General features: G+C 37.8%; 1 protein-coding gene and 1 long non-coding RNA gene across 6 annotated transcripts in view; one reads left to right on the top strand and one right to left on the bottom strand.

Moving 5' to 3' along the window:
* Nucleotides 1-24,152, top strand: part of CUL3 (cullin 3) — a 44,217-nt gene extending 20,065 nt beyond the window's left edge. For 3 of the 5 annotated variants that reach the window (XM_082224944.1, XM_082224943.1, XM_082224946.1), the window contains exons 3-17: nt 4,016-4,129; nt 5,383-5,543; nt 7,281-7,395; nt 8,383-8,611; nt 9,623-9,768; nt 11,044-11,220; nt 12,027-12,197; nt 13,507-13,614; nt 19,044-19,168; nt 19,423-19,519; nt 20,041-20,175; nt 20,912-20,980; nt 21,797-21,983; nt 23,218-23,363; nt 23,673-24,152. In XM_082224944.1, the coding sequence (XP_082081070.1) occupies nt 4,016-4,129; nt 5,383-5,543; nt 7,281-7,395; nt 8,383-8,611; nt 9,623-9,768; nt 11,044-11,220; nt 12,027-12,197; nt 13,507-13,614; nt 19,044-19,168; nt 19,423-19,519; nt 20,041-20,175; nt 20,912-20,980; nt 21,797-21,983; nt 23,218-23,363; nt 23,673-23,804 (2,112 nt within the window). In that variant the 3' untranslated portion in view covers nt 23,805-24,152. The remainder of the gene's footprint in view (nt 1-4,015; nt 4,130-5,382; nt 5,544-7,280; nt 7,396-8,382; nt 8,612-9,622; nt 9,769-11,043; nt 11,221-12,026; nt 12,198-13,506; nt 13,615-19,043; nt 19,169-19,422; nt 19,520-20,040; nt 20,176-20,911; nt 20,981-21,796; nt 21,984-23,217; nt 23,364-23,672) is intronic. The other 2 variants (XM_082224947.1, XM_082224945.1) reach the window with 1 other exon arrangement.
* Nucleotides 23,748-25,559, bottom strand: LOC309533521. Its single transcript, XR_014220274.1, has 2 exons — nt 25,482-25,559; nt 23,748-25,433 (listed from the first exon to the last, which is right to left on the bottom strand). It is a non-coding gene; the product is annotated as an uncharacterized lncRNA (long non-coding RNA).
* Nucleotides 25,560-26,229: the final 670 nt, after the last annotated feature.

A 26,229-nucleotide genomic window follows, 5' to 3' on the forward strand; every position in this document is an offset into this window, starting at 1 on the left:
TTGGAAAAAAATAAACTTCAGGGTCCTCTATTAGAAAAAAACACTGCTGCAGCTTTGGGATTTGGGGAGGCCTTGTGTGTTTTCGTAATGCTGTCTTGGGCACTACAACACAAACCACCTTGATGAAGCCTTATGCATTTAATATTTGCTGCTTATAGTGGGACAGGTGTGCTGAGCACAGCATATCCCTTTAGCTCCACTCATGTATACTTGTAAGTAATTGGTATACAAATCACCCATGGAAAATCATAACTACATTGGTATAAAACCTTTAGGAACAATACTTTTAAAATGTTCCAAATGTGCTAACAATATCCCGTAAAGCAAGAGTTCAGTTAAGGGTCAGTTCAGGATAATAGTCTGGGAAGATTAGTAAACTGCTACTTGCTAATCACTGTATACAATTTTTAATGCATGCATTCATGTTTGGAATACAAAGTTGTTACTGTTTGGAGTGGGATTTCTTTTTATTTTTTACTGTGGCGCATATAGGAAGTATTCCTTTCAATTTGTTCTAATTTGTTTGCTGAATCTTCACTCAGACACTGGTACTTTAAACAAAAATTATATAACCTAGTAAGACAGTGAGCAATTATTGTTAAAAATCTATTCATGATTGTACTTGTTGGTTGTCATTATCTGCAAGCAGTGAACATAAAACTTAAATGAGCAAATGAAAGTGTGCAATTTTTGCATGAAGTATGAAATACTAAAACACATATTGTGATTCTTCAGCAGCCCAATTATATGTAGATAGAAGATCTTCTAACATGACTAGCATCTAGTATATGCTAAAAATAGGAGTCATTTTTCTATTTTGTATAATTTGCTGTATAATCTATAGTTGTCTTAAGCACTTGACTTTCATGAAGCTTCTTTGCCTTGGAAAGAGGAGCTGCATAGGTGATAAATGTGAAGTAACTTTAGTGAGCAGATAACCACTACATACTCCATACCTATTCTTCCTCAAAGAAACAGGTTGCAATCAGTGCTAGAAACTGAGGTATATAAGCTAGAGGCCAAAGGTTACAGTTGGCAAAACAAAATGTTGAGTTGCCATTTTGGGGCAAGACAGCTCTAAAGTCTTTTTTTCCAAATGATTTACTGACTGTGATTGATTATCAGTTAAACATCTGGGTAGTTCAGATGATAATCTTGAGCTAGATTAAAAACTTTGAGAATTTAAGGAAGAAAAGCCACTTTATCCAGGGATCGTCCACATATATACTGGCCTATTCCTGCTGCTTTATCTTAATGGTGACACAGACCATGCATAACATAAAAATATTCTTCACAACTGTGAGCAGGGCAGTAGGGTGGGGTAAGTGAAGACAAGCTACAACAGCTAGCTATAACATTGCTCACTGCTCCTGCTTAGGCTTCACAGAAAAAGCATTTTGGTTCCTGAAATCCATTGTGATTGTGCAGATAAAATATAACTGATAGAATTCTACAGGATGTGGTATTAGTGTGTGAAAACAATCAAGATCCAATGATCCCCAGACATGCACCTCAAGATAGTGATGTCAGGTGCCATCCGGACACCCAGGGATCTTCACTTGGTTGCCGACAAGTGGCCGACAATCAGGTGCAAAATGTGCCAGGTAACAAGTTAATTTCAAACAGTGGTTGAAATAGATGTACAGGGAGTGATACAGATGAAATGCACTGTCAGTAACAGCTACATCAAGTCTCTATGTGCTATGCAGGAGAACCTAGACTTTACAGATTAAAAGCGAATGAAACATAAGGCATCTTCCCTATTACTGACTGACAGACTTCATCTTCTTTCTCCCAAAGAGTGCTTTTGTGACTTGGGAGCGGAAAGACCTCTTAGTTGGTCCTTCTGAGTAGTACAACAAGATATCCAGAACTGTTTGTTCAAGTGAATGTTACAAGAAAAACTTGAACACCTCCTTCTCAAGGACCCGGTGTTCATCACAGAGACTATGGCTGTTTGTATAGCAGGAAACAGAGCCAAGACTTCCTCTGGGATATTGCTATGTGACTTCACTAAATAATAAACCTTTTTATGGAAAAGCAATGTCAAATGCTGCTATTCTTAAAACACATGTAAATAGTCCTGAAATCTAGATGTTTATTTTGGTGTGCCTGCTACCACCTGAGAATTTTGAAGTTAAAAGGCTACAGGAGCCAATTTTATCCCCCATTCCCAATATGCCTCTATATTGTATAAACATTGAACTCAACAGCTGGTTGAAATGTAGAGACTAAGAATTTTTGTTGTGAACTAGCAAATTCTACTTTTTTAAGGATAAGAATATACAGCCTCTGACTGTTACTTGCAGCTGCTGCTAAATGACAGTCTCCTCCCCAAATTTATCCTTGAAACTGCAGGACTTTCCATGGACTACTGTAGGAATCAAAACAGTTACATGCTTGTATCACAAAAAGTAAGCTGCAGAGGGGATTTAAAGAACAGCAAACAACTTTCAAATATTTTGAGATGAATACCTGTTAGCCTCAGATGGGATCTTTCTATCCAAAAAGGACCATTCTTTAACCTTGTAAATCAAGGCACAAAAGTTACTAGCCTGCAAAGTGTTTTTGCTAGTGTGTTGGTGGCTGGCTGAGGAGGGATAGAGAGCTTGGTCCCACCTCCAGCAGCCTACTACATTTCTATCATCGTTATCATTTTATTTGTAAGGCTTCCATACTTGTCTTTCATTTCTGGGACATTGTGCAACATTAAGATGAATGAAAGTGTCTTTAATAGTATATTGCCTTGCTGTCTCTCCTTCACCCCTAGCTATAATGCTTTTTATAAGGACACCTCATCCTCTTACTCATTCAAAGAAATCCCCCCTCCAATAAAACCCCCAAACATTTTAATTGGTTCACAGAAAGTGTTTGAGTTAGGGCTCAGTGAATGCTTAGTCATAGAAATATGGCCCAAAAACAACAACTGTATTTTAGTGATTAGGGAAAAGAGTGGTAGTGGTAGATCAGAGCCATCAGAAATTGTGAGGCATTACAGAGGAAGGCACTACATTATTTCCTCCCATTACAGTTTTATGATAAAATTAAGAGTTATATTTTAAACAACATTGAATACTTACAATTCCAGACAGAGGTTGGGTGCCAGTATGTGGGAATGTAGGAAGCTGCCTCATACCTTCTCAGACCATCTAGCTCAGTATTGTTTACTGTGACCGGCCATAGTTCTCTAGTATTCCAGACCTGCATCTTTCCCAGCCCTACCTGGAAATGGCAGTGATTGAACCTGGGATCCTTTGCATGCAAAGCATTTGCTCTACTACTCACCTACTGAGTTAAAAATGAACAGAGGCAGGCTTTGTCAAATGCATCCAGAACTCAAGGTCAGCAATTGCCACAGAAAGAGGAGGGAGAAATCCAGAAGAGGCAGACATCAAAAAATAAACAAGCAGGCTCCAAGAACCAACCAAGAAGCTTGCTACTCAAATCCATTTTCCATATGCCATTGTAGCAAAGAGCCGATGGCATGGTCAGTCAGCTCTTGATAAGTAAGCATGATTACTCTTCCTTTTGCATTTTGCACACATTACAAGACAAGTCCCAGTAGTAGCACAGCAATGCACATGACTGACTAGAGCTGTTTCCTGTCCTTCCAGTAAGAAAGAAGTGTAAATGTTTGTGAGTAATATGACTTGCTGTGAGGATCACAAAATTAATTTGGTTATGCTTCTAGGAGCTTCCGGGCTAAATGTATCATTTATCCTATATGGTAAAGCTGTCTACACTGCTAACAAAACATGATAAATTTAAAAGTTTCATCTATATATTTCATTTATATACTCATGAGTCAGACTATCTGCAGACAATACTTGCCTGTTTTTTAAATGCAAAGAGCTTCCTAATAGTGGTGCGATTTGAACTGGTAGTGTGGTTATTTGGCACGTCTTTTTGCTCTTTCTTGTGACAGTAGCATAGCAGTAGCATAGCATAATAGCTTTCAATAACTTGTATTAAATAAGTTGCCTTGGTTATTTTGAAACATTCTGTTTGGTTGCAGGTGCGAGAAGATGTGCTAAATTCATTAAATAACAACTTCCTCCAAACATTAAACCAAGCATGGAATGATCATCAAACAGCAATGGTGATGATTAGAGACATTCTAATGTATATGGTAGGTAATGTCTTATTTCTCTCTCTCTCTGGAGCTAGAAGTATTTAGTCGTAAGAACAAACTTGGAGATCTTCATACTCATGGAAGAACTAGACATGAGTTGAAATCTTTAACTGATATGAATGTGGAGCATACACACACTGGAGTCCACTTTTCCTCCTCAGTAGTTTCATTGTGAAAGGTTCTTTTGGGAAGCTGAGATTGGAATAGAGGTTAACAAGATGTGCTTACATAATGAAAGAGAAAGGCTCATATATCGGCCTCCATGTGGGGCACCTGCATAATGCATTGTTCTAGATATGCGGTGGAGTAGCTACACCCATGCCTCCATGTGAAATCTGTTGCTATCATCTCTCCTGAACTAGGCTAAAGACTGCTAATGAAATGTCAAGAGATCAGGATCAATTGTTGTTGTTGTTGTCATTTATCTAGTGCGCTCTTTCAGATTTCCACTTTATTCAAATACTGTTTTGAACTGAACACAGTTTTAGATGTTTTACCCTTTACATATCGTGTCTTTCTCTGTATGTGGACCATATTGTCACTGGAAATTTAAATTTTTAAATGGAAAGAGCAGCTACTCTTTACCTTTACAAGGAATCTTGCAAAACACAATTTAGGGTTGGGTTCTTAGATCTCATATTTCCAGTGCCATATGAAAACACGCTTCTACCGAGAGTGTTTGTATTACATTGTATTACATTTTTATGTCTGCTTTCATCTGAAGAGCTCCGAGGGTTCCCAAATAGTCTCTCTTCCAAGTTTTGACTAGGACCATTCCTGTTTAGGATTAGGTACCCTGAGACCATTTTATGATGCTCTCCTCTTCCTTCCAGTCAGTGTTCTCTATTATGCATGTGTACCACTTTCATAACTCACGGGATAGATTTCTTTTTTCTTTGTATGTAGTCTGAGCTCTACTGTATTGGTCAGCTTTATCATCTTTCAAATGGCAAAGTTTTGATTGCATCAATTAAGGGTATGTGTGTGTTACACGGTGATAAACACACACATGATTTGAGAGAACTTAAATGATAGTGTGTTCCAATTTATTTATTTTGCCCTGATAATTGTAAGACAGTTGTTTTATGCAATATAAACAATAACCATTTATAGTTATTTTGGTATCAGTTTTCAAGACAAAGTGCATTGGAGGTTGTTTTGGGGAGGGGGTGACTGAGGTATGCTCATGTAGCTGTACTGCATACGAGTGGTATTGTATACAAGCCTTATTATTTATATTTTAATTTTAGGACCGTGTATATGTACAACAAAATAATGTGGAAAATGTCTACAACTTGGGATTAATTATCTTTCGAGATCAAGTTGTACGTTACGGGTGTATTAGGGATCATCTACGACAGACATTGTTGGACATGATTGCAAGGGAACGGAAAGGAGAAGTTGTGGACAGGTACAACTGCAAAAAAATAGCTTTGATATCATTCTTGCAAGATCTTTGTTTTGTGTGCATGAGTTAATCTTGCTGCTATTGCGCTTTTGTTTGCATTTTTTAATTTCATTTTTAATTATTAATAGTGGGATATATTTTACGAGGCCATCAATAAAAATTCCCTGGGTGGCTAATACTGCAGTACACTATATTATCAGAATCAAGATGATAACTGAAACATTTTTTAAAAAAATACATGCCATCAATATATTCAGTATCCATTTCTTACCTTCTCTGCCACTGCAGTAGATATTTGCCTCCCCCCCTCCCCCAAATTCCATACCATTTTAAAAACAATTTGAAACTTGATTCTATTTTGGCTGCAGGTTGCCCATTGGCATTTTATGAATATATGGCTGTATATACCAGTTGCTCAGCATTCTCCTTTGGAGTGTTTAGGGAGCTTCATTCTCAACACATCTTTGCTTGTAAACAAATTGTTCTTCTGACACAGTTACAGAGTGTTACAGTGTTAGAGCTCTAGTAGATATTAACACTTTGTTAGTAATTTAAAATGTGTACACAGTATTTCAACTTGGCCAACTCCACATTGCTAAGCAAGCCTAAAGGCTGTATTCAAAGTAGTGCTGTGTGACCCATTCTGTTGGCACAAGGATATCTGCTTGCACAGTGGAACTTCCCTTCTGTGTACTCCCAAATCTATTCCAGAGGTTCCTTCAACACTCTGGAGTAGATATGGGATTGGCATATACTGGAGATGGCGGAAGAGTTTTGTTGTGCAGGCATAAATCCTTGGGCTAGTGGAATGAGTTCATTGGATATTGCCCTTAATGCTTATCAGGATATTGATATCTACAAATTTACACAAATAAGCTAGTGTGAAGTTCCTATTCCGATTTCATAATTTAGCTATATTCCTGTACAAAATTGCATATGGACTGGTTGCTGTGACTATTAAATTATTATTATTTTCAGCTGAGGAGTTTCTAGAGATGGAGAAAGTTGTGAAATTAGGGGATTGGTGTATGTGTTTTTGTGCACTTGAGAACACTGAATAAGATCAGTGACTTAAAGATGAAGTACCTAAAAATTTTCAGAAGAGCCAGTAAATGAACTTTTATAATCTTGTCTAAAATAATTGGTTCTAAACAATCTCCTTACTCAGAATAATACATAACATTTGCATACACTCTCAGTGATCCTCTTAAAGTCTTTAAAACAGGCCATTGCCTGCATATTGCAGATGGCGGTGAGGATAAGGGAAGGTATCTAATGCCACCTAGTGAATTCATGGCAGCTGGAATGATAGGATTTATGACTTCATGGTTCAAGGTTCAGTCTCTTCAATAACTAATTATACCAGATCTAAATGGAGACAACCAGAAATCATTATAGCTAGGAAATCAAGTTGAGCAGCCTATCAGTTCTGAGTAAACCCGGTGTCACTATAGTCTCCAAAGAGCCCACCAAAGGAGGAATTCCTTAAACTGCCTCTTGAAGTTCAGCAGCAATACACATTTTTGTTATCTCTGCATGGGGTTAACTACTATAATCTCAGGGGCAAGAGTGGAGAAGTCTCTTCTTTGTTCTCTTCTAATTCTTACATCCTTGATGAGAGGGACTTGCATTGATCGCTGAGGGTGGAAATTATATGAGGATGTTTTGTTGAATGACTTTGAAAATGCTACTTCTGCTAAAATATATCTAATCTCTACATCTGATTTAATATTTTGACAGAGGAGCAATCAGAAATGCTTGTCAGATGTTAATGATTCTAGGCCTTGAAGGAAGATCTGTCTATGAAGAAGATTTTGAAGCCCCATTTTTAGAGATGTCAGCAGAATTCTTTCAGGTACAAAATATGTTTCAAGTGTATGTGACGTTAACTGTTTATTGGTGTTAATCTGTTTAATGAATTTGTTTGGAATTACTTGCAAGTAATCTTTCTAATCATTCCTCCCCCCCCCCGCCCCATATAAGGTTTTCAGTTGTAGATATTGACTGCTATGCTGCTTAAAGATTCACTGTCCCAAACATCCAGCAAAAATAAAATGTTATTTGGAAAATAGGAAAACGCTTGGTTATATCCACTGCTGGTTATGCGTAAGCAGAATGGACTTCCACTTAGGCAGTGCAACTTTGTCTTCCTCTCCTCCTCCCTGAAACACTTTTTGTGCCCTCAAAATCTGCTCCAGCAGGTAGGGTGGGAGCCCTCCAGAGCATAATTTGGGCTGCAGTGGGAAAGAAGAAGGCGATGTCTCACACTCTCTATATATCATATGGATGGTGTTCTTCTCTCACATGGCATCTTTTCATCTCTGCTGCTTTTCGGTGGGAGCCCCCTTCCATGCATACACTCAGATTCAAGGGGGGGGGTCCTTTGGAGTGGAATCCCATAAAGTGCAGGATGCTCCAATTCCAAAGAAAGATAAATATTGCTTCATCCACAGTCCACATAGAGACTGGTGCGCAGATGGTGGTGGGAGTGAATCCCAACCAATATCCACAAGGCTGTATTACTGGGTTCTAAATTAGCAAGTATCACTAATTAGGGGGCATGTTCAGAGCTGATGTAGCATAGCAGAGTTATAAATTGGGAAATTCCTACTTCAAATCCTGCCTGTGTCGTGGACATGAGGCCAAGCCCCATCCTTTAATCCTCATTGTGCATACTGTAATATATGGATAATAATACAGGGTTGATGTATGGATTACATCAAGGTAATAGGTATGAAGCCTTATTTCAATTAAAAATGTTTATAGTGGGGGAGTGCATCTCTAGCAATTCTTTCAGAATATTATAGTATCACATGGCGTGCTCTGCTTTGTTCCAATACAGATGGAGAGCCAGAAGTTTTTAGCAGAAAATAGTGCTTCAGTTTATATCAAGAAAGTAGAAGCTAGAATTAATGAAGAAATAGAACGTGTGATGCACTGCCTTGATAAATCAACTGAAGAGCCAATTGTAAAAGTTGTTGAGAGAGAGCTTATTTCCAAGCATATGAAAACTATAGTGGAAATGGAGAATTCTGGTCTAGTTCACATGCTAAAAAATGGAAAAACAGAAGGTAAATCCAGATTATGCTGCTTATAGGCACTGAAGTCGTTTATAAGCATGAAGTGTACTAAATATTTCTTAATATTTATTCCTTTTTGTTAGAATATCTATATTCCTTAGAGATTTCTGTTGAAATATGAAGTGATATATGTACTGAAAAAACAACTGTGTTTTCCATTCCCTCAGTAGCATTATTCTATCTAAAGCTGCCTAAAGAATAATTCTTGTGACTAAGCTATACATACTTCCTACATGTCCAAAGATTTTGTAAGAAATGCCATTTTATTTTAGAAAACTATAATGTCTGCCCCTCATCAATGTTTATTAATGTGAACTTTTTGCTTTGTATAGTTCCATTAGCAGATTTGTATTAGTGTGTGCTGGGTATGCTTGTGATTGTAACTAATGAGTGAGATGGTAGCTCACCTGAAATGAGTTTCAGCTCAGTTCATTCCTTGCAACAGCAATAAAATGTTATGTACCTCCAAGAAACTTTTTAATAGTTTATGTGGTATTCATGCTTGCTTATTGTGATCAACCAAATTCTAGTTAAATATAATTATATTTACCAATCCTAGTTTAAAAGCCAATGGTCACTTAGCATAACATAGCATTAGGATTCATTAGGGTTTTTAATTTGTAATCTGGCATTAGTTTTATTATATTTTGTTGTTGAATTGGACACTCTGTGCTGATAATTTTTTAAAATTTAAATTTTAAACATTTATAGCTCTTATATTCAAAGACACTCAATGTGCCATACTGCTGCAGCAAATCACCATAATGATTTTATTATTTAAAATAATATAGCATCCAAAAGGTGAAGAACAAAAATTAATGTAACATTTAGGACAGGTCTGTTGTGTCTGCTATTCCAGGACAGAAGGAAGAGCCTCACAATGAGACTTAATGTTAAAATATGAGTTGACAAAAATTTGAGAACACTTATTCTGTTCATCTGCTGTCTTTTGATAGAAATACCATGTTGGTGGTAGTTAATATACTTCCCCCCCCATTGCAGATCTTGCTTGTATGTACAAGCTGTTCAGCCGTGTGCCGAATGGTCTTAAGACAATGTGTGAGTGTATGAGCTCCTACCTCCGAGAGCAAGGTAAAGCTCTTGTATCTGAAGAAGGAGAAGGAAAGAACCCAGTTGACTATATTCAGGTAGTTAAACCTTACATTTCTCATTTGCCCATCTTAACTGAACTTCAGATCTGGCTGCTCTTCTGCCACTGGTGGACTTGCCACAAGAAAGGGCAAACTTTGCTTGACTCCTTTCTCATCCCTGTAGAACTGACAAGACTCAAACTTTCAACATTTCTCAGGACAGACCAAAAAAAATCACCTGCAGCAGCTAAAGCAGCTAGAATAGAAGCAAAGGAAACCCCACACAGGAGAGTCCCTTTGTAAAGATCACACCTCTTAGCAGACAGGTGGCCATCATCCTTCTAAAGCAAGTGGGGCAAGTCCCAAGAGTTCACTTGTTGACAAATGGCTACACCAGCCCACTAAAACGCCACCTCGGCAATTTCAGCACTGATCTTCTTTAAGCCATCTGAAGCACCTTGGAATCCTGGGGCCCTGCCTACACACTCCTAGGCAGCATCCTCACCCAAGTCACCTTGGTCTAAGGGAAGATATTCAGGATTTCATTGAAATCGCCCAGTGGTCATTGAAATGGACTGCACTCCCAGAACCTTCCCCAAATCATGCTTCCCCAAGTGTAGAACCAAAATACAGAGCAGTGAAGAGCATTTTGCTATACGCTAGAAACCATGGCACCAAGACCCAAACTGTTGAATGTTTGAATTCTAGGAAGAGCCAGAACATGCAGTTGTCATTCACTTCACAGTCCAGTATGTGAGGCTGTTGCCTGTGACTTGGACCTCCAGGAGCAAATACAACCATAATGAAAAAGTGTTGGTGGTGGTAGTTGCAAGATGGTGCTTGAGATTATATAGGATGCATGTGAACCCTGGTAACATCCTCTTGCTAGCTGTCCTCTGCACTTGAGAAAGAAATCTATACTTAACAATGGATTTTCTTTCCCATTTAAAATACCAGGTTTTTCTAAGCTTAACCTAATGTCAAGTAAAGTGTTCTAGACACTTTGAAGCAATGAGCAAATAGTTTTCAGTCAAATAACCTCACAATGGATGTGATTTCCATACATCCTATAGTAGAAATCTGTAACATATTTGAACATTATTTGAAATAAATTAAAAAATTGTCCAGTAGCACCATAGAGACCAACTAAGTTTGTTCTGGGTATAAGCTTTCATGTGCATGCACACTTCTTCAGAAATCTGAAAGCTTATACCCAGAACAAACTTAGTTGGTCTCTCAGGTACAACTGGACAATTTTTTTAATTCATTTCGACTGTGTCAGACCAACACAGCTACCTACCTGAAAATAAAAATATTCTTTATTTTTCTAAGGGTTTACTGGATTTGAAGAGTAGGTTTGATCGCTTCCTTCAAGAATCTTTCAATAACGACAGACTCTTCAAACAAACCATTGCGGGTGACTTTGAGTATTTCCTCAACCTTAACTCTAGGTCTCCAGAGTACCTCTCATTATTTATTGATGACAAGTTAAAAAAAGGAGTCAAGGGAGTAAGTATATTTTCAGTTACAACTATCCAAATTTGTGACAAAACAGCAACATATATTTATGCAAACTTCCGTTCTATTACGTTCCTGAAAGTATACTGTTTTAACTTTCAAAATGCAATAAGCAGTGCAGTTGAGTGAACAAATTATATGTGCTTGTCACAATCTTTTGCAACTGCATGAACTATATATGTGTGTAAATAGAGAACTGAATAATTCTTGATTGACTTAACCACTGTTAGTTGTAGTTGTTTTTAGAATGATAATGCTGATAATTAGTGACATTTAAAAATGACCTATGTTAAAGGAAAGTGTTACTGGTGGCAGTGTCAGAAGTACTAACGTATGTGTTCTGGTGACTCTTGCACAGCAATACATCTCCAGCTTACAGTATGATACCTTCAAGTTCTTTGTAGTTTAGCATGCTGACCATGTAATCAGATTGCTGCCCCCCCCCCCAGCAAAATATGTTCCCATTCAGTACTTGAACTTTTGTCCCCTAACAAGTTACTGTTGCACCAAAAACTTGAAGTCCATGCCTTCGTACGTTTGAAGATATGTCTCCCACTCCCACTTAGTGTTTTATCACAGTGAATCACAGACAGTGTTACTTCATGAAGTGTGAAGCTGCCCTGAGAAGGCTGTGGCTGCCATGCTACACACTACCTGAGCAGAGCAGGATTTATTTCTCAGTAAAAATGCATTGATTGTGCTATCAGTGTTTCTTAATCATAGGATTTTGTGGGCACAATCTCTAGCAATGGAGATTGGTAGCATTTGGTTGAAAAATAATGTTTTTGTCTTTACAGCTAACTGAGCAAGAAGTAGAGACTATATTGGACAAGGCAATGGTTTTGTTTAGGTTTATGCAAGAGAAGGATGTTTTTGAACGATACTATAAACAGCACTTGGCAAGGAGGCTTCTAACAAACAAAAGTGTTTCAGATGACTCTGAGAAAAACATGATATCTAAGCTAAAGGTAAAGTTGGTCCCTGCAATCTTTTACTTAGTGACTGTTTCCCTTTTGTTTCTGGTTTCAGCCCAACATTCAGTTGTCATAATTTTAGCTAATGTGCGATCATTGCAGTATGCTATATTTCTAAATACTAAAGGTAGGGCAATAAAAAAATTTCATTGCCAGCAAAAGTCTATTCATACTATTTTTAAAACTGCGGTATTTGGAACTGCAGTCGATTTCCTGCCAGAAAGCTTGAAAAGCAGGGAGGAGTTGAAGAGGATAGAATAAAGCAGGTAATGTCAATTTTCCCTGTTCACAGATTTTCTGGAACCCCTGGTGCATGGCAAAAGGTTCCTCCTCATTCTCCATCTAAGCTATAGTCCTCTGCCTTATTTTCACAACAAAGTGAATACTCACCTGCTAGTCCTCCTTGGAGAAGAATTGAAAAACACTCCACCCTAACCTTCCAATCCATCTTTTCCTCTTCTTTACCCTGCTAAAAAAGCACTTCATAATGTGCTTCTTTGGATAGTACAGCTGGAACTAAACTGGGATGTTAAGAATGCACCTGGGAAGGAATTTCTAATTTTTAAATTCGAAATCATTTACATCCTGCTTTTCCTCTTAAGACATACACAAATAGAAAAAACGGGTTCAAGCCAGGATACAAAGACATGTGACTTTGTATGCTGACCTGAACCCCTGTTTATTCTATTTGTGTATGTTTGTTTATATTTGTGGGTTCTTTATTTTTGTGTTTCCTCTTAAGACAGAGTGGTATTTAATAAAAACATAAACCCAACAATATAAAACAATAGGAGATAGCACGTCATTCAGAATACCTTGGAAGGCTTTAAAGCCTGATTCAAAAGTTGTAACTTTCCTCCTAAACATAAAGAATAAGGAAGACATATTTTGTTATATTTTTAAAAAGATTGGGACAGCAGGTTCTTCTGTTCATTTACAGAACAACTTTTGTCCCGTCCCCTCCAAGCCTGGTGTAGTAGTAGTAGTAGTAGTAGTAGTAATAATAATAATAATAATAATAATAATAATAATATATTTATACCCTGCCCATCAACCATTAAAATCATGGCATACTTTTGCATTAATAGCACAAGATTTTGTGGTAAACGTTTTGGGATGTTTTCTACTGTTGGAACTGATGTTTGGAATCAAACAGAATATGTTTAGCTTTTTCATATCTTTAACAAGTTCAAACATATTCTCTATATTTTGTAATGTTCTGGTTCCAAGTATGTGGCCTGAAAAAATATATATAATGGTATATATAATTTTAAAAGAATTGTTCTCTTCTTCTTTTTTATAGACTGAATGTGGATGTCAATTCACATCAAAACTGGAAGGAATGTTCAGGGATATGAGTATCTCAAACACAACAATGGATGAATTTAGGCAACATCTACAGGCAACAGGGGTAAGAAGCTAACTGCTTGATCTGAACACTAATTTCAGTTATTCTAACAAAGTTTTTGAGTGAAATGCCTTTCTGAATAAAAAAAATACTGTTTTTTATTTAATTATTTTTAAATTATTTTAGAATAATGGGTTATCTTTTTGCAAGCTAGCAGCCAAAGCAGCTTAACAATTAAAGAAAACCAGTAAAGTATTTAGCACTGTAAAATACAAAGCAGCAGCAAGATAAAACAGCAACATGTGAACTCAAATAAAGAGAGCAGCCAGTAAATAAATTAGTATTAAGTCTGCTACCCAAAAAGCCGCTGAATCTTAAATAGGTCAACTACTGAAAGCCCAGAAAAATAGTACAGTCTTTGTTGGATTCCTGAAATATGCAATAAAGGTTGCAGGTGGGTCTTCTTGGGAAATGTGTTCCAAAATTGGAGTACAACCAGAGAAAACATCATCTTCCTGGGATCACCTTGTGCAGGCAGAGGTGCCAAGAGAATGGCTTCCAGTTAAGGTTATAGTTGTTGGCTATATTCAGAGGGCAGCAAGCAGTCTTTCTGATAACCAGAGTATTAGGACAGGAGTGGGGAACTATTTTTCTATTAAGGGCTGTTGACCTACAGAAAAAAGTCTATGGTGGAGCACATACCAGAGTGAATTCTTGTATTGCTAAGTGGGTTGTTTTACAGGTTCTTAATTATATTATACACGATAGATAGATAGATAGATAGATAGATAGATAGATAGATAGATAGATATATCGATCTGCCTAGGAAGATTGTTCCGGGATATTACCCTCTTGAGAAGCTCTAGCTACTCAGGTTGGGATCCATTGCTTAACAGGAGCAATATAACCATCCCTGCAGAGAGAAGCAGGTAAAAGCTGTTTGACACTGGAACGAACTCCCTCAGGAGGTTGTAGACTCTCCTTCCTTGGAGGTTTTTCAGCAGAGGTTGGATGACCATATGTCCTGGATGCTTTAATTGAGATTCCTGCATTGCAAGGAGTTAAACTAGATGACCTGGAGTCCCTTACAACTCTACAATTCTATGAGGACATCTGCTCCTTTCAAGGAACGGATGAATGGAAATAGATAATTCCAACATTTTATAAAGTAGGTGACACCAGTCACCGGGCTCTGTGTGAGCAACTTGTTCCAGGTAAAAACTGGGTTAGCATGTTTACTCTGAAGTAACTCCTCCCAAATATTGCTAGCGGGTGGGAGTGTCTCATCTTTTATGCTATTCTCAGCACAGAGCATCACCTCGGTGGTGAAGAGTCCTTAGAAAAGTTGGGAGGCTGATGAAATTAAGTAGGGGGACTGTAGGTTCCCTGCTTCTAGTTTAGGGCTTTGAAGGTTAAAACCAACACATTGAGCTGCATCTAGAAATAAACTAGGAATCGCTGGAGTTAAGAAGTAATGCAGTATTTCTCACAGTGCCAAGCTCCTGTCAGCAGCTTTACTGCTGTCTTCCAAACCAGCTGAAGTTTTTAATCACCTTTCAAAGGCAACCCCAAATACAACACAGTACTTGATTCAAAAGTCACACACTTCTGTAGGAAAAAATATGTCCAAACTTCCAGTCAGGACTCCACTATTACTTCCTGAGGCAAGGAATTAATCCTTGGTGTCTTTGCACCTTGTTCTGCCTGCAATAAAGTCTCCTTGGGAAATGGGTACATTCTGTAAATAAATCCTTACTCTGAATAAATCCTCTTTATCCCAATTACAGGCATTTAGAGTAATAATATATTCATCATTACCTCCCCAGTTTGGGAGTGAGTCATTTTGTGTCCCTGCTGTTTTTCTTGGATGTAGAAGCCATTTCTCAGGTTTCCTCTGGGGAATTGTAGATCTCTTTGGCCTCTTTCAACAAGCACAGAAAGTACCATCAAAAATTGGATGCCCATTTAAATAATTTCATCATTCTTTTGTGGGCCTGCAATTGGAACACAACTTAAATTCTTTAACAAATCAGATAGAACAACAATTCAGTAAATTTTATATTGTTCCTTGGTAATTCCCCAGCATTTGTTAAAATCATTGAACACTTTTGCATTTATAAACTGACACTGATTTAGACTTCAGTGTAGACAGAGTTATGAAAGTATATGAACTGGCTTTACCTTGATTTTTCATTTTATCAGCATTTCATTTTGTATTCAGCTTACTGACTTTAAATACATTTGTGAATAGAATTGAACTGATTTTGTGTTGGTTCTTTGCTTTGTGTATGCAATTTCAGCTATTCCTCTTCCGCCTGCTCTGTTTATAGTTTTGGATCATTGTTTTTTCTTCTTTCCCATTTGTTCTCTAGTAATTAGACACGACTGATTTCCCTCCTGCCACTTGCTCCCCAAGGGAAGCAGCAGCAGCAGAGAGAGAGCTGTTCTGGGCATTATTTCGACAAGCTGCATATATAACTCTTTCGTTCTCTTTTATATTAAGGACAGAGATCTGTACTCGGGTCTAAAAAGTTATTTGTCCATTTCCTATAAATTCAGCAGCTTTGTATGTATTGTGCATATTGAGGAGGAAAATTGAAATTTTCCTTTATGTAATTTATTTTGCAATTTTTACCGCTGTACATCGGTAAAGGGGGGAGGGTGAGAGCTCTGTGCAGGAAGGCAACAGAGGAGAGGAAGCTGGTGGTGAGAATTAACAGAAGAGGAATATGAGTTAAGTTCAGTTACAGGGACTTAGGCTGGGTTTCAGTAAGGGATGAAGTATTGGAAAAGGGAAAGACCAACATCACTACTGCAGCTTGCAAAGCAAAGTGTGGCAGAAGGTGAGAGCTGCAAAACAGGCAATGCCAGCCCTAGGAAGCAAGATTTCTGTAGTGGTGCGTAGGTGAAGGGTTTGAAGGAGGAAAAGATTGTCGGGTGATTGCTTTCTGGGTGCTGGAGCAAGAAAAGGGGAAACAACAAATTGGGATCAGATGAGAGAGGATAGTGCATGGGATAATCCTAGGAGTGACCACCAAAAAACTGAGGATTGTATACAAATGGATAAACTGGATGTGAGACTCTTTGGAGGATGAATTATGAGGCCAGTGCTTTATTCTGGTTCCCACAGAATCATGGGGCTTCCTTTTTTTTAAGGACAAAGGAAAACAGAGACACGCAGTACACAGGGATTTCCTTCATCACCCATCCCACCAGCACCTGCTAGCTTTGAGATCTTGTAGCTCTAACACTAAAAGGGAGATGGTGTGATCCCAACAAGAGAAGCCATCTTCAGGACAGCCATGTTTTCATTGCATAGTACTAATGGCAATTCTGCCTTCTGAGTTCCACAAGAAGTCAATATTTGTAGCATTGCACTGTGGAAATTGTAACATTTGTGAGGCAGTAAATTGATGGCCAGTTAGAGCCCTTTCTAGAATACAGTGGTACCTCGGGTTACATTTGCTTCAGGTTACGTACGCTTCAGGTTACAGACTCCGCTAACCCAGAAATAGTACTTCAGGTTAAGAACTTTGCTTCAGGATAAGAACAGAAATCTTGCTTCAGCGGCAGCAGGAGGCCCCATTAGCTAAAGTGGTGCTTCAGGTTAAGAACAGTTTCAGGTTAAGAACGGACCTCCGGAACGAATTAAGTCTTAACCTGAGGTACCACTGTATGTGCTACTTTTTGTCTGAAGAAACATTTTGAATCTTAAAAACAAAATCTGTTAACTGAACTGCTTCACCAGCAGGTGGCACACACCTGCTTTTTGTTATTAAAATAATGAAATATAATTAAACTTCTGGCAGTATTTTTGTGAGCGCTGTGACCTTTTGTAGTTCATGCATTAAAAAAATAAAAGCATCTGTGTCATCAGAGTTTTAATTTTCAGAACTCTGTAACAGCTTAGCTCATTGGATCAAACTGACTTTTGTTACCTGATATTAGGACCTATTGATAACATCATTTTAAGGACTGTTTGGTTAAAGGCCAAAATAAATGACCTGTAAAATTGGGCTAATAGCTGAGAGGGCATATTTAAATTGGGGAAACGGTGCAAGGAAAGGGTTGAACCTCCCCCTCCCTCCAACCTCAGGATCATATTGCATTTCTCCCCCCACCTCCACCCCCATATCATTTCTAAATAAATTAGAGATTGCTTACATCTCCCATCTTTCAATGTCTCATCTACATAGGCTCTCAAATTATAATTTTTGTAGCATGTCAAAACAAATACTGTACTGGAATTATAATTAGATCAGAATATTGACTAAAACCTAAGCTTGTTTATATTATTGTTATATATTATTATAATTAGATCAGAATATTGACTAAAACCTAAGCTTGTTTATATTAAAAAAAGTATTAAGAATATAAAGAGCCCTGCTGGATCAAACCAAGGACGCAACTGCTTCCAATAGTGCCCTCCCCTCCCCCTCCCCCGATGCTCCCAAAGGGGCCCTCAAGCATGAAGGTATTAGGCTTCCTCTATTCTTAGTCCTCAGCTTCTTGAACTCAAAGCTATGCTGCCTCAAAATCGAGGCCTCTGAATATGTTTAACTATCCTGGCATATGAAACAATTAACAATTAATTTCAATAACTATTTAAAGAATATTTAATTTCAGTAACATGCCAAATATTAAGCAATTGTCAGAAGATCAAAGCACCTGCAGAATGAGTGTACTGATAGATGTAAACAGTAAATAAAAGACTTAGCAGTCTTCAAAAGTGGCAGCAGTAATATGAAACAGAGAAAGTGCTGATATGCATAAATGTAGTTCTGTTAACCTCAGCCAACATGGGGACAGCATAAGTGATCCTCAGATCATTTTCCCCTCCATCCCCCAAATAATCCATGCCAAGGGTTTCCATATGCTTTTCCATATGCGCACACTCTCTCTCTGCACTATATACACACAACACACACATGTGTGTGTGTGTGTGTGTGTGTGTGTGTGTGTTGAACTGATGGGAATTGTGGTTCAGAGGGCAAAGGTTCCTCACATTAGTTCTATGATTTCCTCAGTTAGCCTTTGCAGCAGTTCAGAATAGCAACTTTTTATGATCGGATAAGTACTTTCTCTCTGTTTTGGCCTTGCGTAAATCCTTCAGTTCATGCCTGTCTTGGCCTCCATCTGGTTAAGTACCTATAGAATGTACACTACATCCTTCTACTACTACTTTCACTACATCCTTCACTGACACTCTCCTCCCACCAGAAAACCTCTCGATTATCTCCATGTGTCTGGGTTGCCCTCCTATACCCTTCTGCATTTCATAGGAAGTGTAAAGTCTCCTGCTTCCACCTAAGGCTCACTTTGCACATACAAGTTTTTCTGCTGTACCCTACACCCTTGAATACCAGCTTCTAATTAGTTTGTTTAATGAAATTAAGGCAGCCACTTCTGTCTTGAATAGCAAGCTATGTTATTTCCTGCCATGCGGAAGACAAAAACAACAACAACAAATGTATTGCTTTGTATTCCTGCAGGTCTCATTAGGTGGTGTTGATCTGACAGTGCGGGTTCTCACAACAGGCTACTGGCCTACTCAGTCGGCCACACCAAAGTGCAACATTCCCCCAGCCCCCAGACATGCTTTTGAAATATTTAGGAGGTAAGGAATGGTTAAGATTATTTGTGTGAATGGTTAGTGGAATGATGTGTTTTTTAAAAAAGAAAGAAGATACAGCTAATGGCCAGATAATCTGCATGCATTAAATGCTTCTTTATATGCATGCAGTTGAAGCTTGCTTGCCATGTTATCAGTCACAAAGTAGTAATCTTCTATATTGATATAGAAGAAGCTCTTGCTTCCATAGTTAAAAGTATAGATGATCAAATGGCCATTCAACTTCTTGAATTTTGTAGATTTTATTTAGCCAAACATAGTGGAAGGCAGCTGACACTCCAGCATCATATGGGCTCTGCAGATCTCAATGCCACCTTCTATGGTCCTGTTAAAAAGGTAAGAGCTGTGTCTGTAAACATATTATTGCTTTGAATTGTGCCTTCAGCTATTGTGAACTTGGAAATGAAATTCAGTTCCATATACATTTCAGTATTTCATATATAAGCTCATGTTAACAATACTTACCACTTTTAATATATATAGTCATCTGTGTGTGTGTGTGTGTAATATCTACACACACACACACACACCATCTAGCACTGCAAATTTCCCAGAATAGCACTCTCTGAAAATATATATATTTTCATCTTTTCATCTTTCTGGCAGGCTTCCTTTGCTTCTGGCTCTCAGTGGAATTATAGTTCACTTTGAGAAGCTGTGGGGTATCAGAAGCTGTGGTTATATAAACTGGGATAAAACGGAATGAGTATCTCAAAACGAAAATCTTTGTTTTGTATTTACAAGCAGATGAGTCAGATCATGACTTATACCTTATAGTAAGTACATAGAAAGCTGAAAGAAGGAGCGTAACATAATGTTCCGAGAATGATTTTTGACTTTTTTGAAAATTAAAACAGGAAGATGGCTCAGAGGTTGGTGTAGGAGGCGCCCAAGTAACTGGCTCTAACACACGGAAGCACATATTGCAAGTCTCCACTTTCCAGATGACGATACTAATGCTCTTTAACAACAGAGAAAAATACACTTTTGAGGTATGAGCTTTGACTTTCTCTGCTAGCTGTAAAAATTTTATCTCCCAAATATGCATTCATCTTCCTCTACCGTATGGAGAAGAGGGATTATTCATCCCTTTGAGCCATTTGTACAGGAAGTTCTTGAACTATTGATATATGAGGCTGCTAACACTTTTAGAGTATTTTGGAATCTTATTGGTCCTCATCCAGGAATACCCTCACTTGTTAGTGAAAGTCTGAGATTGTATCATTCATTATATACTTAAATACTTCTTGGGTTCAGCTCTAAAAATAATTTATATGTTTCAAAGCCCTGTGATCCAAGGAAGATTTTAAAATTCCTTTGAATTGCATTGGGTGAAATTCAAGTGTTGGAAGCCCAAATATATTTATTTACAGTATTTACTGATAGTAATCACATCTTTTTCATGGTGTGTACTCATTTTTTACTTGCCATGTAATGATGTGGAAAACAAATCCTTAGTTACCATCTTGCCACCATGTGTGTGTGACAGTAGTACTTAAGTGAAAGTATTCTTTAAGTGTCACCACACAAGGTGAATTGATACATTGTGAAATTAAACAAAATCAAGCAGCCTGAATGTTAACAGTTTGTGGACAGGAAGTCTAGTTGCTACTTCCCCTTAAAACTATATTTAAATCAAAGGAAATTCAATCCTGTAATCAAGCAATTACCATTCTTTTCTAGTTTGATGTTTTAATATATTTTGTAAAAAATCTCGTTCTTATATAGACACTAATTGCTGAGCACCATGTTCAAGTGACAAGAGTATTTCCTGGACGGGAACGCTTAAGTCTGCAGGTGCAGGAATTGCATTTTTGAATGCTCCCCCCACATTTAAAAAGAAAAATCCTTACATGTAGAAAATGAGGGAATCTGGGAAGGGTTTCTAGCAGCCTTCTTTCAGTGCTTCTTTATAGTAAGGAAGCCTTTTACAAGGAACTCTCACTACTTCCTACCTCCTACATGGAGTCTGAAGTGGTATAGTTCAGAGGGACTCTTCAGCACACCTGTGCCAAGAGGGAAGGGCCATGGCTCAGTGGTAGAACACATTCCTTTAATGCAAAAGGTCCCAGGTTCAGTCCCCAGTATCTCCAGGTAGGGCTGGGAGTGACCTTTGTCCGGAACCATAGAGAGCCACTGTCAGTTAGAACTAAGTACTAAGCTAGATGGACCACTAGTTTCACTTGGTTTATGTAAAACTTCCTATATTCCTATATGCGGAACATATAGATCATCCTACTCCTCTACAGATTTGTGAACAAGGTGTCCTGTGCTACAGTAACTTGCACAGTTGAAGTTTATATAGATTACTGTATTAAGTGATAAAATTAAGTGTTAAAACACAATGCTGTCAACTTTTACAGTCTAGAGTAACTTTCACTTTTTCTTTAAATAGCCTTTTCAGCTATGAATTATATATAGATTTACTGCCATATGTTTTCTGAATTTGTCAAAATAACCATTGATAGTCTTGAACTAGTTTGATTAGAGGGGGAAGACATCTTCAAAACTGTTCAGAATTTTGTTTTCTTCATAACTACCTTTTGCCATCATAATAATAATAATAACTTTATTATTTATACCCCACCCATCTGGCTGTTAAATTTAATGTAGGAAATACAACAAGAGACTGATATCCCTGAAAGAGAGCTTGTACGAGCGCTACAGTCACTTGCGTGTGGAAAGCCAACACAACGGGTTCTCACAAAAGAGCCGAAATCAAAAGAAATAGAAAATGGACACATATTTACAGTGAATGACCAGTTCACATCCAAACTGCACAGAGTCAAGATTCAAACAGGTATGCTCACTTTCATTTTCAGCTACCACGTCTAGAATCTGTCCAACTCCTGAATTTACAATATTGGAATCATACATTCTAGTATGGAAACTAAACTAGTCACCCATTCTTATGGGTGCCTTCAAGGAACTAATATATTCTTGAACCAATGCTTGCCTCATTGCAAGCTGGATAGGATTCTGTTATGTATCTTCTATTTGTGATCCTTTCCATGTCATGTACTGTGGAGAATATAAATATTCATAAAATCGTGGCCTTATAATTCCAGGTGGGTGTTTAATTTAATAAACTGGGCATATATTTTGTGAGCTTTATGCTTGCACATCCTTAAAGCCTTCATTTACTTCAGACATGAGAGCTCTGCTGTATCAGCCAAGAGACCCATCTGGTCCGGCATCCTGTTTTTACAATAGCCAACCAGATGCCTATAGGAAGGCCGCAAGCAGGACCTGAATGCAACAGCACTCTCTCCGCTTGTAATTCCCAGCAGCTGGTATTCCAAGGCATACTGCCTCCGACAGTGGAGGGAGAACATAAACCATCATAGCTAATAAACCCTGGTAGCCTTATCCCTTCTTCTTGACTAGTATATAGTTAAACCGATTGCCAGTGATACACAGGATACTCATACAAAATGAAAATGGAGATGGATCCAAATTGGAAGGGAAATGGAAGCCTAAAATGAAGAAGTAGGCTAAAGATCCACTGACAGCAGCTACAGATGTAGGGCTATGCAGATAGGAAAAGCATGTTCTGACAGACAATACTGAACTACTTATGCTAGGAAAGCTTCATGATTATAGCAGATGCAAAGACCCAGTTCTCTTACTATCTCAGTAGAAACTGGCACTTCAACAAAGCAAGCTAAACTAGCCCCAAAGGTTGTATTATATAACTTATCTCCATGTGTGACTGAATATATGAAACCCAGTGTTATCCAGAATTGCAATTTAACAAATGTGAAGGAACCTTTTAAATGCATTCAGTTGTGGTCTAAAAATATCAAATCCCTCAAGAAGCATTTGACCTGTTTTAAAACTTGTTGTTGTAATGGATAATCATTTATTAATCTTAAATAGGTTCCAATTTTGCACTTCGGCTGGTTGTCCTTTTGCATCATATTATGTTTCAAGTATTTATTGACACTGCTAAAGAAAAATATTTTGGCTTCAGTATCTTTAGAATTAAATAGCTGCAGTGTTTCTAAATTGAGATATTTCTTCTGTTCTTTCAGTTGCTGCCAAACAAGGAGAATCGGACCCAGAAAGAAAAGAAACAAGACAGAAAGTAGATGATGACAGAAAACATGAGATAGAGGCTGCTATAGTCCGGATAATGAAATCTAGGAAGAAGATGCAGCATAATGTTCTAGTAGCAGAGGTAATCTCACTCACTGAATGGGGTTAGTCAAGGGTGGATGTGGCCCGCAGACCAAAAGGGTTAGCCACCTCTGCTTTAGAGCAGTGTCAACTGTGTAATAAAAATAAAATGCTGCTGAACTCTTGAGGCTACTAACTACATCTTTTGATACAGATGATTGGTTGCTTTATAGAATGTTGATTAATATGCAGTGGCCTTTTGTGAAAGACAGCTAACTGAGGTGGCACAAGTTCCCTCTTGTTTTAAAGTCAGTGTTAAGTCTAGTGTGTGCCAGTATAATTAACAATATTAAAATATTTTTTATTCCAGGTAACCCAACAACTGAAGGCACGATTCCTACCAAGTCCAGTTGTTATTAAAAAGCGTATTGAAGGACTTATTGAGCGTGAATATTTGGCACGAACACCTGAGGACCGCAAAGTATACACTTACGTAGCATAAAATGTGTTCCGCAAATATGATTTATTCTTGGACTATACTCTTCGCATGAACTGGGAAGTTCTTTTAAATCATTAAATATTAAGACGACCATCTCTTCTATTAAATTACAATACATGTTCTAGATCATTCAGATCAAGCCTTTTCTCCTTCGGAGAGTTTTTCAACATCAAAATGATTGAGCTTCAAGCTTCTCAGCGTTTATCCCAGTAGAAATCATCCTTACAGTTCCTCGGGAAAATGTGAATGTGCCGCGTTTTGTTTTCAATACTGTATGAAAACAGGAAAAAATAAAATAAAAACAAATTTAGAAAATACAGCTCATTAAAAAATAAAATTGTTGGAATTTCATTTCCCCGGATCTTCAGTGTTGATGTAAATGTGTTTTCTGTAGTGTTGCTTAGCACTTTGCGCATTGTATACGTTGGGTTACAAGAAAAACACAGCTGGTAAGACTGAATTTCCAAAAATACTGCTCTGCTTTGGACATTTCTTTAAAGAGCCATGTTTAATTTAAATATTTGGTGAATTTATAAAGACCTGAGAACACAGTTTTGGCATGCTTTACTTCTCCACCTGCATTCATTCATGTTCCAACTAATATGATCAGGAACCTTTTTTCTGGGCACAGTTATGGGCTGTAATATTTGGCCTTCCCTTTGTAATTTGAGTTCTTCCAAATTAAGTTACATACTGATTAGGTTTGATCTGGTTCCTTTATAGGAGAAATGGGAAGAAATTTAGTGTGTATAAACTGTATGATACTTTTTGCTGTTGTACTCACTGCTCATAGTGGATTGTACAGAGCGATGTTTTTATTTCACTCAATGTAGACAAAACAAATTTAAAATAAATGGATTTAGTGTACAAGGAGCACTAATTCAAGTGTATTTAGAGCACAGGGATGGCAATTTATTAAACTAAATATTGCCCCTTGGAGAAGCACATTAGCCTGCACTCTATTCACGAAGTAGAGAGGGGGTTATGGCTTTTGATTTCCCACTTTTCAGAAGGTTCAAGTGAAGCCATTGTGCACTATTAATTTACTGTTTTAAAATGCAATCTAAAAATGCAATAAATATTGTTACTTTGATCTTAATGAAATCTCCAGTTCTTACAGCAAGTATTTTCTCCCTCTCCTCAGGGTGGTTCAGCATAACATTTGCTCCAGTGCTTTCAAAACCAGGGTATTTCTTAGAGGATGTTCATAAATGTTAACTTTATGTAGTCCCTGTACCATATAACATACATGCTTTTGCATCAGATAACTATCTTCTTTAGAGATCACCCTCAAGTTTCCACTGGTGAATTAAATCTAGCTTTATTTCATGCATAGTAATAGATAACCTCTCAGATGTTACAGCTCTGATTGCTTTCTCTGTAACATTGTGAACTTAAAAAACAAAACCGGTGCAGCATGAAAAAAGTTGAAGTTTTCTTGGGGGGGAGGGGGGGAGATGAAAATTCCCTGCCTGTTATGTGTTGGCCCCTTGTAAATGGGTCTGTATTTGAGCAATATTCACCTAGCAGTCCATGTTGGTCTCTGTCAGGATGAACTGTGCAGCAAGTGCGAGTGAGAAGGGAAAACTTCCAAGAACTCAGCTGAGCATTTTGCTGCAGTATATTTGTATGCTTACTTGAATATATAACAAATACCTTTTTTTGTAGAATAGCTGCTACTTAGCAGGTGTTTAGCACATCTGCAATGTTTCTCATATATTGTCAGTTATCTTTATGAAGATGTAGTAAAGTAAGTCAAAAGAATGATGGGAAAGAGAAATTGAAAGGGGGGGGGATTGTAGGGGAGAATCTGAAAGACAAAGGTAAAAGGTAATGGGACCCCTGACCATTAGCTGATAAATAAAAGTGGTTCTGTGACACAAGCTGTTTGAAGCAAACACCGATAAAATGCATAGGCTTCAGCAGCAACAAACTGAATAAATTTATACCTTCCCAAGATTTCCCATCCAATTTTTTAAAAGTACCGGTAACTTAAGATTGCAGCCTATACTTACTTGAACATGAAGATGATTGCTCTTAATATTTCTTATTGAGGCTACTACTGTTTGCTGATCATGTTCACTACAAGAATTAGGCAAGTTTACTTTAACATTCCTTTTTGTAGTATTGTTAGCATGCCATATCCTTGCATTCAATTCTTTTCGTAAGCTTGAAGGGCATGGATTTGCTAGGGAATTTATAACAAAGTCTGCAACAAGCATGCTAATTTAATTAGCTGTAAATTTAAGAAATATATCTGGCAGACTTCTCATTGTGACTGAAGTTTAGCTGCTGCAAGATAAACTTTACTTTGCTCTCTAAAGCCACATCCTGTCTGCCCTATCTTTCAGTAGCCATTTGCTGATAGGAAGGAAGCAGTGTTGTCTTATTGCACTGTTTCAGGCTCTAGGGCTGATAAACAGCCAGT

This window comes from Podarcis vaucheri (genome assembly GCF_965113315.1).
Source record: "Podarcis vaucheri genome assembly, chromosome: 5".
Lineage (NCBI taxonomy): Eukaryota > Metazoa > Chordata > Lepidosauria > Squamata > Lacertidae > Podarcis > Podarcis vaucheri.